General features: G+C 50.9%; 1 protein-coding gene across 1 annotated transcript in view; it reads right to left on the reverse strand.

Annotated features, from left to right (window-relative positions):
* SH3RF3 (SH3 domain containing ring finger 3) overlaps positions 1-16,972 on the reverse strand; it is a 289,194-nt gene extending 272,222 nt beyond the window's left edge. The window contains exon 1 of the mRNA XM_008154106.3: positions 15,443-16,972. Within this exon, the coding sequence (XP_008152328.2) occupies positions 15,443-16,003 (561 nt within the window). The 5' untranslated portion in view covers positions 16,004-16,972. The remainder of the gene's footprint in view (positions 1-15,442) is intronic.
* Between the last annotated feature and the right edge of the window lie 2,839 nt (positions 16,973-19,811).

Raw genomic sequence — 19,811 nt, forward strand, 5'->3', positions numbered from 1 at the left:
GGGTGCAGGCCAGGCTGAGGGACATCCCCCACCCCCCCGTGCATGAATTTCGTGCACCAGGCCACGAGTATTTCTAATAAAATGCTAACTCTTTATTAAATAATGCTATTTAAAAAGATGATAATCCCTGCAGCCTTAAATATAAGTTTGACAATACACAATGTAAATAAAAGGCAGAAATCTAATTTCTATGTAGTGAACTTAAAAACACTCCCTGTGTCCTTCTTGATGCTGCCATGCCACTCAGGCACATCAGGCCTCCAGAGCACTTGAGATGTGAGCCCAAAATTACTTACACCATGCATTGTACATGTCAGCTTACAAAAGCAATGAATGGAGGATTTGACAAATGCTCCAGGGAAAGTGTGGACCACCCCCACATTCCCAAATCATGAAGCTATAAGATGACAAAGGAAGGGGGCAATACCCATCTTCTTTACTATCACCTCAGAAAATGGACAACCTAGCAGGTCACACTGAGCACTCCTCCACAAAGGAATATAAATTCAGATACTGAATTCTAGTCCCTCCAAAAGGGGCTGGGAGAAAAAAAATTAGACTCCATGTCCATCAAGACCCCTGAAAAGAGACTGCTGATGGGGAGATTTGTCAGAGAATAAATTCCCACTGGGAGATTTAAATAATCAGTTGGGTATGAAAAATATGCACATTCTGGGTTTCAGACCAATTTCTCCGCATGCCTTGTATAAGCTTTTCAGGCTATTACTACATTAAGTGCAGACCAAGAATTCCCACAGTGGTTTGTAGATTCTATCACAGGGATAATTCAGAAATCACAGCAAACACCATGTTGTTGCCTATAAGCCTCTGAAAGTACATTATGTGGATACATATCTGTTAGAGGCATAAAAAGAATGTTGGCATCAGAACCTTTATCACAGAGCCTAGGTGTTCTGATCCACCCGAGCTCATCTGTCCAACACATTGCCACCAGCCACACGTGGTTACTACACACTTGAAATGGGGCAACTGGAACTGAGACATGCAATGAGTGTGAAAGACACACATGGCTTTAGACTGAGCATGGAAAAAAGAATGCAAAACATTAATAATTTTATAGTGACTAATGTTTACATGCTAATATTTTAGATACAGTGAGTTAAGTAAGATATATTATTAAAACTAATTTCATATGATGCTTTTTACCTTTTGAAATTTGGTCACAGAAATTTTTAAATTCAGCATTCAAGCCATCAAAACAATTTTTTATTTGAACACATGTTGACCCATTCACTTTTTTAAAATGTTTTTGAGACATTTAAGTGCAGCTGTCCAGTGGGGAAAGCTCTGTATTCAGTCTGTCTCCATGACCACAAACATCTGGGCCTGATTTCAACAACAATCCAGGGGGAAGGAGACTCAGATGGCAGGGAGAGGCTGTGTGTGTAAGAAGACTGTTAACAAAAGACAGCATAACACTTCAGGGTATCCTGGTCACTGTGCACACATAATGTCCACTTCATTGTGTGAATCGAGAACCCTTCAAACATAAGCAAGAACCCAAGGACTCAACAGCCCCAAACACAGGACAAGTACACCTCCACATCCTGTATAAGACTGGCTTCTGTGCAACAGGGCAAGGTTACCTTTGAAAACCTCTTCCTGCATTAGGCCCCAAATCAGGGCCAACGGTCACCAACATTTCAGCAATGGGAACTGGAGGATCTTTCTCTCCTGATCCCTTCTCCCATCAGCTTTTCCTTTTATATACTAGTACTAGTGGCCCGGTGCATGAAATTCGTGCAGGGGGGGTGTGTCCCTCAGCCCGGCCTGCACCCTCTCCAATCTGGGACCCCTCAGGGGATGTCCGACTGCCCATTTAGGCCCAATCCCTCTCGCAATCCGGGACCACTGGCTCCTAACCATTCACCTGCCTGCCTGCTTGATCGCCCCTAACCACTCTGCCTGCCGGCCTGATCAATCCCAACTGCCCCCCCCCTGCCAGCTTGCTCGCCCCCAAATGCCCCCTCACCAGCCTGATTGCCCCCACCTGCCCCCCTGCTGGCCTGCTTGCCCCCAACTGCCCCTCCACCAGCCTGCTCACCCACAACTGTCCCCCCCTGACCTGCTCACCCTCAACTGCCCCCCCCCCACTGGCCTGCTCGCCCCCAACTGCCCCCCCTCATCGGCCTGCTCGCTCACAACTGCCCCCATGCCTCCAACTCTCCCCCCTGCCAGCCTGCTCACCCCCAACTGCCCCCATGCCAGCCTGCTCGCCCCCAATTGCCCTCCCCTGCCAGCCTGATCACCCCTAACCGCCTCTGCCTCGGCCCCACCACCATGGCTTTGTCCGGAAGGACGTTCAAAAGGTCTCCTGGTCTAATTAGCATATTACCCTTTTATTAGTATAAATGCTCTTTATGTCCAGCTATGAAGCTCTCCCATTGACTTGCATCTTTATACATGCACTCTTTAATATGGTAAAAGATATCAAAATATTTTAAGAGTGAGAATCAATGACGAGCCATGTGACCCTGATATGTCCTGCTTGAATAATTGACGAGGCATTGTTTTGGCCAGTTTACAGAACTATGTTTAGAATTCCATTTAGTGCTGCAGGATAAGTCATTCAAGTGTTGGCTTTTTATCAGATCTGTTCACCAAGCAGCAGATGGGAAATAAAAAACGCACACAGCTCTGTGCTTCTCTGTGTGAAAGCAGCATGCTGGAGAGTCATGAAGGACTGCCTTCACTTGGCTGTAGTGATAGTACGGCTACTTGTCCAGGCTCTGCTGATGTGCCCTCTGATAGAGTGCAGCACCTTCATCCCATACCTTTTTCCTTCTAACAAACCTCAGTAGCAACTGACAGTTGTAATTCCAAGAAGTAGGCATTTTGACCATTTCTTCCAGGCACCTCTAGGAAGGTACCAGCCAACACCTCTCACTCATGGACAAAGAGAAAATCCATCTTCTGACTCCCTCCAGAGTCACCTAGAGGAGAAAAGGAAGAGAGACAGGGAGGGAAAGAACTTGTTTGAACAGGTGTCAGGGAAGCGAGAGCCTTTGCTTAGGAGATGTTGTAAGATGGGTTGTAAGATGACTCCGGGATAAGAGAAGAGAATAAAGTTAGCTGCTAGAGGAGTTTACTGACAGGACTTTGAGAATGGGATAGAACAGTGAGAAAGGGGAGTGGAGAGGAGGGAAGAAAAGGAGAAGACGGGAGGGGAAAAGGAGGGGGAAAAAAGGGGGGGACAGCCAGAGCAGAGAGCTCCCTGGTACCAGGGACCCTGTGGCAGAGGGACCAGGAGACACTGATGGGGAGGGTGGTGGTGTAGGACAGTGAAGCTACCTGTGAGGTTCCAGGAGGCCTCTCTAGTGCCCATGGCCTTCAGTAAAGCTTTGAGTCCACGTCTTTGGGAAGAGCCTGTAGAGCATCTAGCAGGACTGCAGGAGGTGAACTAATGCGGTGGCATTGGAGACCCTGAGCCATAGGAGACTTGAGAAAATGTACAGCCACCCGAGACTTCCTGAAAGACTGGGAAGGGGATGCTGGGTCTCCCACGGCACTGAGGAAAACTGTAAGCCAACATCATGCGACCTTCAAAAAGGCCAAAACCAAGCTCTTGTGGAGACACACCTGGCCTGTCCAGGGCTGGGGATGGAGGTCACTCCCTAAGCCAGCTCCTCCCACCCTGCAGCCTGCTTACTCCTCTGGGCTGGGCCTGTGGGAGCAGTGTGGGTGATAATGGTGGGAATGTGAGTGGTGGCACCTAACAAGAATATGACTTTCCCTTGAACATCCTAACACATCTGGCCCAATGGTTGACACCGACTAGAGGAAAAGGATATCTGAAATTCAGGAAAGGAAGAACTGCAAAACAGATCCCCAGATGTAGGTCTGCAGAATCCCCAATCCATGCCATGCTCCCATGTCCTTCCTGGGGTCCCAGCCCAATAATAATACTGATTATTATGAAAGAATAAAGCTCAGGAAGAGCAGCAGTGATGACAGCCCACATTGATTAAGTGCTTACTATTCAGCAAGTCTCAGCACCTTTCGGGTGTGAACTCATTCAGCCTGCAGTCCTTTGAGGTGCTGGAGGCTCTTCTTGGTCCCCACCTTACAGAGGACACTGCACAAAGAGGTCGTGACATGTGCTCAATGGCTGGCACGACGTGGGTATAATGCTAGGGTGTGAAGAGGGGTGTATGCACCCAGGCATTTGGGCCCCCGGGCTTCAACCTACCCGTGGCCCTCCATAGCCCCCCAGGGCTCGTCTGTTCCTTCCTGCGTCGACCCCCTGTGGAAGCATCACCATTTACCACCACATTCTTGAGCATACGGGAACCAACCAGCCAGCACCAATAAGGTCACTGAAGCCCCATTTCTACAGGGACACAAGCTCAGTGGAAGGTGTGGTGCTGACCCCGCTGTCCCCTGCATAAGCAAAAACACCCAAGATCCAAAACCATCAGGGAAGGAGTTCCATAGAGGTGCTCTAGACATGAGAATGCAGAAAAGGGTGGCTTAGAGTGAGGCAAGGGTCATTCAGCCCACGGTCAGTGGCAGAGGTAAAGGCGAGTACGTACAGCACAGCCCCCAGGGAGAGCCTGGTGGACAGAGGGTGTGTAAGGAAGCATGACACAGGCGATGTGTGACAGGCTTCTCCACAGCATCCCGAGAACAGAGGAAGAAGGCATCTGTCCCTCAGAGGCGGATAGACCTTTGATCAATGGTGAGGAAGGTGATGGGCCTTACATAGGCAAAGAGCAAGCATTAGGAATAAGCGTGCTCTGCAGGAGTAAAAGGGCAGGCAGGTTTTCAGGGCTGTGCAGCTGTGGGTCAGGTGGGAGCGAGACTGTGGGACCTAGAACCTGGCCTGAAGGAAGAGTCCAGGGGAGCACAACAATCAGACAGCACTTTAGAGTGATCGCTCAGGCCATGGGCAGAGGCAGCTGATGGGGAGCGTGGCCAGGAGGGATGCAGCCCGACACAGCAGGGCTGGGCTTGCCACATCTCAGAAGCAGAATGGAAGGAGTTAACTGTCTCTTCTAAGAGAGAGTAATAATAAAACTTGGTGACAGACAGAGCTGATGAGGGAAAATCAGAGATGGCCCAAGCCCCACAAAATGTGAATACTAGGTCAGGCCTTTACAGCTCAGCATTCTGCTTCCAGCTTATCCAGATGCCCTGCCGTGACCCCGGAGATCACCCTGGATTTCTCAGACTGAGAACCAGAGTATGGAGCCACTGCCTTAAGGTGAGCACTGGACCACCCTGGGGTCCCGTCTCACCCACACACCAGAGCATTCGAGCTCCAGGAACAAAGAGAGGTGGGAGAGCCAACTCTGACCATCTCTTTTACCATTTCCCATCTCTCGGTTCTGAAATTCTGCATCACTGTTCTGTTGTGGTCACACTTTGCCAAGTTCAGGTACCAGTTTGGGGCTGACTTTTTCCGACGGCTGTGAGGATGACTCCACGCCAGGTGGCACCACGAGCTGCAGATGGGCATGCAGGCAGCCTAGACCCCCAAGCTCAGTAGGCTAAGGAGTCAGGAGATAAATGTCACTTTTAACCCTTCTTGCCCTATTTATATTTTCAGCTCAAAATAAGCCCCAAAGGCCAATTTTTCACACTTGCTATTTGGTTTGAAATTTTAAGAATCAATTTTTTCATAAGTTAGCTTCCAAACACAAATTGCTGCCTCATTTCTCACATTCATCTCACCCAACCCTCTCCACCTTATGCGCCTCAGCACCACCCACAGTTCAGGCCCTGCATCCCACACACAGAGAAAGCCAGAGGTCAAAAGTCAATGTCAAAGGCTCTAGGAAAACAAGGCCTGCTGATTCTGTGACTTAAGGCAGTTTTTATCCAAACTACCGTCATCCGTGCCTCATCTGCACAATCTCTACTTAAAGAGTGTCTTTAAATTGACTTACTTTTTATTTGTTTCCAAATAAAACTTCACGTAACTACCATAATATTTTTAAAGGTACTACCTGATGTAAATAGAAGGGAGCATTATAATAAACACAGACATTAACATAACAGCATATCACCAGCCACCGCCTGGGACATTTGGCAGTCACTATGCTGGGTTCCCACACTTGGGTCCCTGTTTCCCTACCAGAAAACATCAGCACCCCACTGGCACCCTCCTCTTCCTCCTCTTCTGTGCCAGGTGACGCTCCACCAGCCAGGATGCCACTTACGAGTCCTCCCCTATAACCCCCTTCGCTGTGCCTGTCAACATGACAACTGGCATCCTGAAAAGTGACATCCTTGAAAATTCCTCAGCCTGATAAATTTCCCACTTACATTTGAAGAGTGACAATGACAGCCACCTTTCCCCACATTGACTGACAAGCTCACAGTGCTTTCCTCACTCAACACAGTCCCTGATTACTTAGCAGGTAAGGCCAGTTGGACACCAACTATCAGAAAATAAATTTCAGCCTAACCCTGAGCGAACTCCAGAAGGAAGAGACACGTGGCATAACTAAGGCAAAATGAGGCTTCTGAGATTGGGAGGAGCCCACAAACAGGTCACGTCTAAGGCCTTCCTTCAGTGAACACCACTGTTGGGTTATAGGAGAGACTGCCAGGTCCTCTTCAGAGGGCATCCTGTGCGGCAGCCCTCTCCTGCTAGTGTAAGCCAGCACATCCCGCTCTCCTCATGGGTGCTCAGCCCCCACAGCCATGCCCGACAGGCTGGGGAGCCCTTAATGGGAGCTGGGCTCCCCAGGGGGCCAGGGCTGTGGAAAGTAATGGGAAATACACCTGGTTCCAGGTTTCGGAAATCAACTCAGTTTTAGATGAAAATAAAAAGAATCATATTCTAGAATAATATTAATGTGAATTTCTAAGAAAATATAAGACCACAAGTAAACACCTGCTCCTGAGAAAAACATCAGCAGAAAGGGTATGGGTGGGAAGGGGGCAGCTGGCAAAGCAGTGGGACTGACAGGTGACCAGTCTGAAGGCACTGGAGTCCACCCAGATGGGACCTGGAACACGATGGGCCCCGCCAGGCTAGGAAACAGCACCCAGCGGGAAGCAGCTTTCCCAGGGGGCAGCCACAGGATGGGGCTGGGAGAACTAGCAAAAGGCTGGAGCAGGAGATCAGAGATGCCCTACGGGAACTCCCCTGAGACACCCAGGAGACTCAAGGACCTTGAGAAAAGCTGGCAGGGCCTGGGAGGTGAAGGTGACCAGGTGACAAGGCAGAGGAAGTTCTTCTGTGACTTCCGGTGAGAGCAGGGCGGCTGGTGCTAACCTGGGGGTCGTGAAGAGAGAAGCGGCCAGCTGGCTACGCGCAGCCGCCTCTCAGTATGGCATGACCTTGCTGGGTGCCCACCAAGGACACAGCCAGGAGCATTCCCAGCCACGGACACCAGATGTATCTATTGAGTCAAAGACGAAGAACTGCTGCCCGTGAAAACACCTGCGTGTGGGCAGGGCAGTCAGAAAGAGACGCCCTCGTTCACTGGGCACTGCCCGGTGCAGAACGAGACGCCTGTCCTCCGTGCACACCGCTCAGGGGAACAGGACTCCTGAAGGCGCCTGTGGGAGGGCTCCAGGCCAGTTAACTCAGCTCAGCAAGGCTTACCAGGTGACCCTGTGACTGCCAGTGGCCGCTCCAGGTGGGCAAGTCCCCCTCAGAATCCAAGATCTGCCACCTCATTTGAGATGCGGGGGGAAACAACTGAACTCCAGGAAAACTGCTTTCAGAGTCCGTGTAAAGGTGACACAGATGAAGTCCCAAATCCATGAGAAACACACGACAGACGACACAAGAGTGCTGCCTCGCAGGCTGTCCTTTCTTTGGGAGCATCTCCTCTCAAATGCACGTGTGTGGACTACAAACTTGGTCCAGACAATCACTGCTCATGACAGAACTAATCCACAGGCATCAGGAACTTGGTGGATGAAGGTGAACCCACTGGCTGTGTCTGAGCGGTGGGAATTGAGCATGGACTGCATGCCCGCACTGGCCTCGATTCTCTGCGTGCCTCATCTCACACAGACGTGTCTGGCTTCAGTTGCCACTGGCCAGGCACGGGAAGGAAATAGGTGCGATTTTTATGTTATATAAAATTTGGAGTATAGAGTACCAAGAGTTAAGGAACCCAAAGATTTATTTGTAAACAGTATTTATTACTTACATAGGAATTTCTAAAACACAGGCAGGGTGTGTAGGAGAAATAAAGGTTTGGAATTTAAGTGTCAAAGAAGGCACAGTGGCTGCTATCGCAAGGACTTAATGCTGTTTTAAAAATGAGCTTGGAGCCCTGGCTGGGTGACTCGATTGGGCATCGTCCCATTCACCAAAGTTGTTGGTTCACCTTCCAGTCAGGCACATGCCTGGGTTGTGGGTTTGATCCCTGGTGGGGCCCATGCAGGAGGTGGCTGATTGATGTTCCACTCTCACATCAATGTTTCTCTCTTTCCCTTCCTCACTCTCTAAAAATCTTTTTTAGTTGTTAACCCTCACCCAAGGATATTTTTTCCATTGATCTTTAGAGAGAGTGAAGGGGGGGGGGAGGGGAAGACAGAGAGAGAGAGAAACATGGATTGGTTGCCTCCCACACGGCTTGCAAGTGAGGTACATGCTCTTGACCAAAATTGAACCCACAATCCTTCAGTCTTCAGGCTGACGCTCTATCCACTGAGCCAAACCAACCAGGGCACTCTAAAAATCTTTTTTTTTAATGAGCTTGGTGCTCCAGTTGCTGGCGAAGTAGCAACCAATTGTTGGGCCACATTCTAAAGACCAATATCATTTTTATCCCAAGTAGTTATTAAAGTGACAGGTACATAGTCAGTGCTCAGATATGTGTTCAGTGCAGCAGGGGAGGAAGGCGTCCCTGTCCTCCTCCTTGAACACTGTGTGACAGTCTGACTGTGACCCCTGGTGTCCCTGGGCCTCCCACATCTCAGTGCTATGGAACACTTGCCGTCCTGTCCAGACGTCACAGCTGCTCCACTTCTACTACCCTGAACCCTAATTCATTTACATTAACATTAATTCACAGGAACGTTGTGCCCCGATGCCATTAAGCAGAGATGCAGATGAGCATCATAACGGTTAAAAACATAAGCACTGTGGCAGAGGAATCAACCCACCAAGCCACTCCTCTCTCCATCCTCCAAAAGACCTCTGATCTCTAAATGCCCATAATCCATCAAGGGTCAAAGGTAAATTTAAAGAAGAAGGCAGAAACCTGTGAGTAGCACCCAAATTGTGCGACCATCTGATGCACTTTTGTATTCTAAATCCACTCAGTGAGAGAAGGGAGCCAGAACAACTTACACCATTCACTGCCAACACCTTCAGTTTGACACCCTGGTCTTTTATGGTTAATTAGAATTCCAATAGGGTACACATCAAGCACACATTTCTAATTCATCCAATCTGATAAAAAAAAAAAAAAAAGACCTTGGCTCTTCAAGTGATGGAATAAAGATCACTTCCTCTTAACTAAAGACTTCTGATATTTTATTTCAAGAATATACCTCAAAAAAGAACATGTTAACTGTGAAAAATAGACTAAATACAGATTGAACTGAAATACATTCTTGAAACAACTGCATAATTGAGACCCAGTTTCATCATGCTCCAGCAAGCAAGTGGGTCTGAAAGGCCAGATGCAGGAGCCATTGGCTGTGACCGTGCTCAGCTCAAGCACATCGAACTGTGTGATCTCGACAGTTGTGCACAAGCTACTGTCCCTGGCAAATGGGGGAGCTGCACCCTGTGTTCAGGAGAGCCATTATTGTCCTCCACTGCCTTCTTAAAGACAGTTATAGCTTAGACATTTTTCACTTTAATGAAGCTCAGAGCCATCAATAACAAAGATAAAATTTGGAAGTAATTTCAAAGGTGAAACAAACAGGTTCAAACACTTGACTTACATGCTCATTAATGTTCAACAACCCAGTCACAATAACCAAGGCCAACTTTGCATGTAAAGGCAAAGCATTGTATGAGATTACACACACACACACACACACACACACACACACAAACACACACATCCAGACATACATCCACACACACACACACACACACATCCACCCACACACACACGTCCAGACATACATACACACACATACACACACACACATACAGACATACATCCACACACACACATCCATACACACACACACACACATCACTTACACACACATCCACATCCAGACACACATCCACACATCACATCTCACACACACACATCACACACACACACACACACACACACACACTCACAAACATACATCCACACATTCACACACACATCCATACACACATTCACACACACACATCTGAACACACACCAACACACACATTCACACGAACACACACACCCCATTCTGCTAGGATACCATATAACTGAACCCACTAGCAGGAAGGTGGGCCCTGTGAAGTGTGCTTCACTGGTGATACGAGAACTCCAGATTTCTGTATCGTTACAGCACTGAGAGGACAGCTGCTTATGTGTGCTGGGCACTGCCTGTACATTACCTCCTTCATCCAGGGAAGCAGGAGTCTCTAGCTCTCTGATGAGAAGGCTCAGAACAGCTAAGCCCTTTGCCCAGGGGCACGTGGTGAGGAAGTGCGGAACTCCAGGCTGAAGGGACTCCCAACCCCTGTGCCACTTTGGCCACCCACCAAGTCCCCACTCCTTTCCCTCCTTCCTCACAGGGACCCGCAAAGCCCAGGGACCTTCCCTGCCTGCAGCCACATGCACGGGGGAGGCCCACCCTGTGTCCCAAGTCCCTGGCCAAGCTGCTGCTCATCCTGGCACCAGCCTGGGATGCGACCCTGGCCTCTGAGGTGTGAGAGGGAGCGTGTGAGGGTGGCCACCAACTTGGAGAGTGAACAGCAGGGAAAGCAACCCTCCTTTCCTTGCTGGTGCTGAGGACATGATGCCTGAGCCCCTACATCTATCTCAAGACTCAGTGGGTGTGGCCAAGGGTGAGACCTACATGGTAGCAAAGCAGAAGGATGGACGAGTATGCATTCCTAAGGACAGACGGCACCATCTGACAAGCCACCCGCCCACTGCCACCCACACAGATGGCTCACATCGCCGGCACAGGCTGCCTGTGACGTGCCCTCAGAGCCGTAACTGGTATGATGCTCCTTCCTTGGGACCTGAGGCTTGCAGCCTGCGTTTGTAAGATGGCAGCCTCCCACCGAAAGAGCATCTGCAGCCCTGGGGCAGACTGTGTCCATGGGGGTTGGTGCTGCTTAAGTTTGGGACCTTGGTCTCTAATTAACTGTGGTATAGACTGAGAGGAGGACTCTAACCACACATCCAGTCAGCCAGTCAATCTGAAGCCTCTGTTTGCCCCTGAGGAGGAAACCCTTAGGGCCTCAGCTTCCCCACCAATGTGACTAGCTACTGGAAGAGCTAAAAAATGGATGAGATATACTTAGTTAAATGAGATATACTCAACCCCTGGCACACAGCAGGCACCCAGTGAACACCTGGCACACAGGAGGCACTCAGTTAGATTATTCACTAACGGCCACAAGTTGAAACACAACACTAGTGTGTCAGAGGTGCTGTTTCCCCCCGGGGGCCTTTTGAAAACAGGTCTAAGAGGGACTTTGCTGTGACTCACCTGTCATGTCTCCAAAGGCTGGTGTCTGCCCCTTGTCATCACAATGACCACAAGTCAGCCAGCTGTCTGCCACCCTGTGAGCTGTCTGGCTTTTGGTGAAGGCTTCCAGGCACTGGGCCTCTTACTCTAGAGTCCTCATTGCATCCAAGACCAAACACAGCACAACACCAGACAGCCAAGCAGAAGAAAAAGGGCAGGGACAGAGCCTGAGAACATCCTGACGCATCACTTCCGGCTCTCTGTCACTTTGTCCCTACATCAATTCCTAAGGGTCTGCAAGTAGTAACTGTCACCCACTTTACAGGATTATGGTGACCTTTTTATTTTAAACTAGAGGCCTGGTGCATGAAATTTGTGCACTCAGGGCGGGGGGGTCCCTCAGCCTGGCCTGCACCCTCTGGCAATCCATGACCACTGGCTCCTAACTGCTCACCTGCCTGCCTGTCTGATCGCCCCTAACCCCTCTGCCTGCCTGCCTGATTGCCCCTAACCACTTGCCTGGCTGCCTGATCGCCCCTAACCACTTGCCTGGCTGCCTGATTGCCCCTAACCACTTGCCTGCCTGCCTAATTGCCCCTAACCATTCTGCCTGTCTGATCACCCCTAACCACTCTGCCTGCCTGCCTGATCACCCCTAACCACTCTGCCTGCCGCCTGATCACCCCTAACCACTCTGTCTGCCTGCCTGATTGCCCCTAACCACTCACCTGCCTACCTGATCGCCCCTAACCGCTCACCTGCCTACCTGATCGCCCCTAACCACCTCTGCCTCAGCCCCCGCCGCTGCGGCTTTGTCCAGAAGGATGTCCGGAATGACATCCGGAAGGTCGTTCAGCTATCTGGTCTAATTAGCATATTATGCTTTTATTATTAAAGATATTAAGAAGTAGTCTTTGAATTACTCAATTTGGAACCTCACAAAACCCATTTAGGAAAACATGTCACCCGTAAACATCTCCATCAATGCTGGTTAAAGATGTTAAAGGGGTCACCTTGTAAAACTAAAAACAAAACAAAAAACAAACTGGCTGAGAAACATAGCTCATATTTTAGCAATTGCAATGCTTAGCGCTGTTCAAACAGGACTTTTTAAAGATACTTTTTAACACGTAATGACATGTATTACAAACAGGCAAATGAAGAGACCAACAGTCCCAACCTTAGGCAATGGGTCCTTGTAACGTGGTATAAAATTTCCAGGGGCTGCATAATTAACTGATTGGAAATGCACCTCCTCTCAGATGGCTCAGGTGAAAGGGAGAGGCTCTGCTAACCAGGTCAGGATTTCATGTGACTCTGATAACCAAAACCCTGATGAAAAAAATGCCACAAAAGATGCGGGAGGGCGGGGGGGGGGGGGGGGGGGGAGACATGGAACTATTTCATGAACCAAACAGGAATGAACACATTTTATACATGATTCATTCCCAATGTCTACCTGTAACTAAATTAATAAACAATCTAAGCAGATATTTGCTGGCTTTTGGTGAAGGCTTACATACCTAAAAAGTTTACATATCCCAATTGGTCCAAAAGAAGGTTTAAGGGGCTTCTCATTGGGAAAATAGGGAACTGTCTGATATTTAGTCACCTGCTACTGAGACATATATAGTATTTGCTGAATAATAAGATGAGTGCCCATCTAATTAAGAAACGCAGCAACATTCAGCTTTGCTATGAGCAAGTCCAATGGAGAGTAAAGTACTGAAAGCCTATTTGGAAGTAGTTTTCAGCTAAAGTCCGTCAAGTGTATAGGCTTAACGTACAACACTCCATGCAGGACTTCTGCTTGCCCAAGAAGACTTCCATTGATTGTCAAAAATCAGTGAATAAAAAACTTTACTTTTTCCTCTCTGAAGGTGATCAAATATAAGATTAGATTTCATTCAGACTCTTCCTAGAAACTTAGTCCTATGAGGTGGGCCTGCAAAGAAGAAAGGACTGGAGGTCACACTTAGTTAACACAACAAACAAAAGAGGAAAAATAATATGGTCAAACGCTCCCTAAAGCTCAGGAAGCATAAACATATACTGAGAGCTACATGTGCCTATAAAGTCAATCAATAACCCCAAACTCCACTCAACAAAGTATTAACCTCCTGCTCCTAAGTGGCATTACTAAAAGTCCAACCCCTTGACACATTTTTTTAAAAATTCTACAAATGCCACCACAGAGTTCAAAGAGCTGAGGTTACCTCCTAACCTCCTGATCAAAGGCAATTCCCATAAGATGAACTGGGAGGATATCTTAAACACATGGTCATCAAAATGTTTTACTAGAAGCATCATTCCAAATATTATTTACTTCTCTGACCTTTAATTATGATACCTAGATAACAACAGCAAGGGCAGAGAGGAAAAGTTGGAAAATATGCAACAACACTTATAACTGAATTTAATCAAAATCAAAGAAAAACTTAATTCCTCTTCAGCAGTGATCCCAAGTATAAATATGCTTTGACCATTCTTGACCACCCATTCTTCCTGATTCACAGAGCAAAGTATGGCAAAGCAAAGTGTGCTATTTAACCCTAAAGCTCACCCTCCAAGGGTTTAAGTTCCCAACCTCAGAGATGCTGCAGTACTGAGTGATTCAGGTGGTAGCATTTTCCCAGAATCTCAATATTATACACATTGGAAGGATTATTTAAGTAGTTTATGCACCACCAGCTCCTTAAATGGTCAAAAGTACAGGAATACGGTTGTGTTCTCTAAAATGAGTAATCGCAATAGATTGAGAATGTATTTTTTTCCTTTAAGTGGGCTTTTCTACATTTAAAGAAAATATAAAACGTGACTACTTTGTTTCTCACACCAACATCCCGTGGACTATCTACCCCTCCCCCACAAAACAGTTCCCAAGGTGGCAGAGGGTGTGAAATTACACGTTCTAAGTAGCCTTTGAAATCAAATCACCAAAACCCTCAAGATAAGGTCTCTGACTGAAATAGAAGCAGTGGGTGCTGTACAATGTAGTTGCATACACACACACACACACACACACACACACACGCAAAACAACTCAAAGACCCAGGAATGCAACCCTGCCTAAGAGCCCAGGAGAGGACCAGGGCTTCCAACAGACCGGAGTCCAAGAAAAGATGGGCCAACACTCCTCCCATCTGCAGGATCACCTCTTCCCTCCTGTTAAACAGTTTGTACTTTGTGTTCTGCCTGGCCACACACTTCCCTCTGCCCAATCCTCCCTGGCCAGACAACCAGGCAGGAGGCCCAGTCTTCCCAGGAACCAGAACCTGGAAAACATTAAGCACACACTTTACCCAGGCAGGTGGAGGTGTGCAGAAGGATAGTCTGGAGGTCTAGGGAAAGAAGGTTTTTTCTGGAAAGATAGAAGGGGAGCAAAGTTTGGGGGGTGGGGGGGAGAACAGCCCCAGCCAGCAGAGGGAATAGCGGTGACCCAGGGACAAGAAGACCTGCCCACCCCTTGGAAGGATGGGACGTTGGCACACCTATGAGCATGTAACAAGGTTCCCTGGGAGCACGTGGCACCACGGAGCAAGCGCAGTTGGTAGGAAAGGAATTCTAAGGGAGAGGATGGAAGGAAGGCAGGTGCACACAGGAAGTTCAGAGGAAAAAGGGTAGATTGGGGGGAGGGGGGAAGAGACGGTGTCCAAAAGTTGGCAAGTGGAACTTGAAGGGTTACACTCACGGAGTCCTTGGAGAAAAGTAAGTTAGAGAAAGAACAGCGTGGAGAAGGTCATTGGAGAGCCTCCTGTGTTCTCCCCAGCCCCTCACCACTGCTCCCCACACCTGCAGGGACACGGACACACACACACACACACACACACACACACACACCGGCGCCAAGAAGGCTACCCACCTTTGCCAGGGGCGCGTTCCTGCCGGTCGTCGGCTCGTGCTGACTGCCAACCTCCAAAGGGAAAACTGGTGAGCCCGGGGCGCTGCCCATCGCCCGGCCCCCGCCACCCGCCAGCTCGGAGGCCGCCACCGCGCCGGGGCCAGCGCGCGCGGGAGGGCTGCCCCCAGGGCTGGCGCCCGCCCGGGGCCTCTGGCGAATGCCATCCAGCAGGCGCACCAGCAGGATGTTGGCGGGCAGCTCGTCCACGCCGCAGCCTACCAGGATGCGGCACTCGGGGCAGCGCAGCTCGCGGCGCGAACACAGGATGCTCTCCAGACAGCGGCGGCAGAAGGTATGCTGACACGGCAGCACCTTGGCCGTGGTGTCCAACCGCTCCAGGCACACGGAGCACTCCAGCAGGTCCAGCAGCGACGACTCATCCATGTCCTCGCCCGCCGCCGCGGCCGTGACCGTCGCCCGCCGCCAACGCCACAGCTCGCCCGGCCTGTCGTCGTCGGCCTCGCTCTGCGCAGCCCCGGCAGCCGCTTCGGACGCGCATCGCCTGGACTCGCCGAGCAGCATGGGGGAGGCGCCGGCGGCCGCGCCACTGTCTAGGTCCCGGGGCCGGAGGCGGGCCCACCGCCGGCAGCGGGCATCAGGACGGCGCCAAGGCGGCCGCCGGGGAGCCGGGCTCCGCCAGCTCTGCCTCCGCACCGGCTGGTGGCCCGAGGCTTGCTGCCGCCGCGGTGCAGAGTGGCACACCGACTGGCCTGCGTGGCCGTGGCGGGAACTGGCCTTCCGCACCCAGCGAACCAACTCCGGGTCAATGGAGCCCACCTGTCCTTCGGAGCGCGACGACCGCAGCTACCGGCTAACCATGGCTGCGGATGGTCCGCCCCGCGCAGTGCTCCCGGGGAGCCGCCGGGCCCGTCACGCCGCGGGCTCTGCGCTCCAAAAGGCCTCCAGCGGCCGGAACCCCCGCGGCAGGAAGGAAGGGGAGCGGCGGGTCAGGGCCCGGGGGAGCAGCGTGCGCGCTTCCCGGCACCGCGGCTGAGCTGCCCTGCACGCGCGGCGCTCCGTGCGCCCCGGGCCCGCCCGCGACTGGCTACCCCCAGTGGGTTCAGCCGGACCCTTTCTCTTCCTCCACCGCAAGCACGTGCGCGGGGAGCGCGCGGAGGTCACGGGCACTGAGCGGCATGGGAAAGGAGAAGCGTGGTCCGCTGAACCTCCCTTCGCACCGGCGCACGCTGGCCACGATTCCTGTCTCCGGGGCTCCCTGGAGCTCCGAGCCTGCCCTGCTGCGAGGCTGGACCTTGTCCCCTCCCAAAGTCTTCCCGTCGGTTCTCCGTGAGCCTCGGGCACAGCCGTTTCCTCCCAACGCTGCTGCGAAGGAAAAGTTCGGTAGGTGTTATCTCGACTGCCTTCGCCAGCGCTGGCGAGCAGCTCGGGGACACAGCCGACACCGGGCATCCACCTCGGCAACTGCCGGAGCTCTCCCGGTCGGTCTCCTTTTCAGACGGCGCACAGAAGTGACAGCCCAGGAGCCGTGGGCGTGTGGGTGCGGGGACGCCCGCAAAGCAGGAAGGGAAGGCGCTCGGGTTGGCTAGGGTGCCCGGGGTTGGTGCCGGTTCCTCCGGGCGGCTGCTGGCTCTCTCCGGAGTCGCGGTCGGAGGCTGGCGCCGCTGACCGCCAGACCCACATCCTCGCGCAGGTCACCGGGCTCCGCGCCTCCTCCACACACCCGCGCGGCTGGCGTAGTGCGGGGGGCCCAGCGCCGGCTGTGAACCCCGCTGCAGAAGCTCCTCGGCTGGCGCATAGGAGAGGAAATCTGTGTTCTTCTTCCCCACTCCCCCGCTTCTGCGAGCGTCAGAGAAACGGAAGTACGTATGGAGGACCCTGAGAAGCAGGGAAGTTTGGCGGTGGGCTGGAGACTGCCGTCAAGGATTTCCTGCAGTGCGCTGCCCCCTCGTGGCCGCTGTGTGTGCATTCCCGGCCCAGCTTCAACCCTGGTCCATTGGGCCGCAGCTCCAAAGCCAGCTTGTTGCCAGGGCAATGTCAAAAGAGGCACTCAGATCCCGCCTAGCAGTCAGCCTAACCTGGTTTGTGAAGTTAAGTGTAACTTGCTTTGTAACTTTTCAGGGAGAAAATAATATTTGTTAAGGCTTAAGTGCCAAGAATGTGCCTATGAATTATCCTATATAATAAAAAGCTAATATGCAAATTGACCAAACGGCCCAGTGACTGGTCGCTATGACGCACACAGACCACCAGGGGTCAGACGCTCAATGCAGGAGCTGCCCCCTGGTGGTCAGTGAGCTCCCACAGGGGAAGCAGCACTCAGCCAGAAGCCGGGTTCATGGCTGGCAGCACAGCAGCGGTGGCAGGAGCCTCTCCTGCCTTGGAGGCAGCGCTAAGGATGTCCGCCTGCCGGCTTAGGCCTGCTCCCCACAGGGAGGGGGCCTAAGCCGTCATTCGGACATCCCCTGAGGGCTCATGGACTGTGAGAGGGCGCAGGACAGGTTGAGGGACCTTCCAGAGTGCATGAATTTTGTGCAGCGGGCTTCTAAACAGCCCTGTGAGATAATTATTTTAACCTCATTGTACATGTGAGAAAGGTGAACCTTATAGTTATGAAATCACTGAGGCTGAATTTTGTTAGTTTTGGTATCTCCAGAACTATAAGCTACATATTTTTACACTGTAATATCCCCAGTGCTTAGGACAGTGCCTGGGTGATTTCATAACTATAAGGTTCACCTTTCTCACATGTACAATGAGGTTAAAATAATTATCTCACAGGGCTGTTTAGAGGCCTGGTGCACAAAAATTCATGCACTCTGGAAGGTCCCTCAACCTGGGCACATAGTAGGCTCTCAATAAATATTTGATGAATTAATGAAAAAAAGTTCTCAGAATCATCCATCACCTAGTGGTAATTTGAACACTCAAATCTTAGCACCTTAATTCCAAGTCTCCTGAGCTCATATCAGGCTACCAGTTCCTGGAAACTTTGCTACTGATGGCAGCAGGAGGTCCTTCCCAACATGCTTTGTGGATATTGTTCACATCAGCACAGGCAACTACGTGAGACAGAATGCATCATGGAGCTGCCTGGGAGCAGACTTCCCAGGAGGCCCAGAAGAAGGGAATACACATCCCAGTGCACAGAAATGCCTCCACATTCTCTTTTCACTCTTTGACTGGCTCAGGACCAGCAAAAGGGGATTTTCCAAAGGATCTGTTGGCAGAAAAATGACACCAGGTATCAACTTCAGTTCAGCAACCTCAGTCCTTGAGTTCTGGATGAGAGAAGAATTCAGAGCCATGACTCCAATTATAAGAGAAGTTTATTTAGAAAGTCACAGAGATAGAAGTGAGCCATAGAAGAAATGGGCTCAGGAAACAGGTTACAGCAAAATAAGGACCTTTGGAGCTTAGGGGAGAGATGGGAGGGAGAGAGAGCGCGCCCTGGGGAACGAAGGGAGTAGGAAAGGTGCAGAATGCTCCCTAGAGAGAGCCACACTGGGTCCTCCATCCCTAGGGCTTTTATCTGAGGTCTGAGGGGAGGCTCTCAATAGAATATTCATCAGCTTCCCCATGTGTCTCATCAGAGTCCTGGTCTCCACTGACTGGGGGCACCAGAGGAGGGGGGTCATTAGTCATTGCAGCTAGTCCTGATATCAGCCAATGGGGTGGTTCAGCCTGGTTTTGCTGCTTTTGGGGGGCCTAGAGCTGAAACACAGCTGAGGTCTAGATGTCATCTCCAAGGCTTACTGCTTAAAGGAGTGGTCATGCAGGGGCTTGTACTTTTGCCCATTGCTAAACACCCAGGTTTTCCACCCTGGTGACCCTCTGCATCTGGCCCATCGTTCCTGCTCTGCTCACGCCTGTCTAACTGCCTACTAGAGACCCAGAATGCTAAATTCAAAACCATGTGGCAGGGACATGGCACACAAGGGGGAGCTTGAGGGGAGCCCTCAGACACTAGGAAGGCTAGCAGAGAGCAGGCTACCTATGATGACATGTCCTGGGAGCAACAAAAACCAACTTTTGCTAGGTTTTCAAATCAATGATGAGGATCAGGACCCCATGCTGAAGGCCAGATTACTGCAGACCACCCTGTGTGTCTTACTCTGCACTCTTCTCTATGTGAGACATGCTCCTTCCCTCTCTTGCAGCAGCAGGCTCTACTTCCCACTCATGTGATAGGAAACATGGTCTGTGCTGCAGAGCCGTGCACCCGGGGCTTCAGCCACTGACATGGGCTCCTCTGACACTGTCACAGGCTGGGAGTTTTAGAACCATATCAACAAAGCTTGGACCACATGGTCACTCTCTGGACCAGTGTGTGCTGGCCACAAGAGCAGGATCATATGAAAACGGCCAGCAC

Source organism: Eptesicus fuscus, chromosome 9, assembly GCF_027574615.1.
Source record: "Eptesicus fuscus isolate TK198812 chromosome 9, DD_ASM_mEF_20220401, whole genome shotgun sequence".
In the NCBI taxonomy this organism is placed as follows: domain Eukaryota; kingdom Metazoa; phylum Chordata; class Mammalia; order Chiroptera; family Vespertilionidae; genus Eptesicus; species Eptesicus fuscus.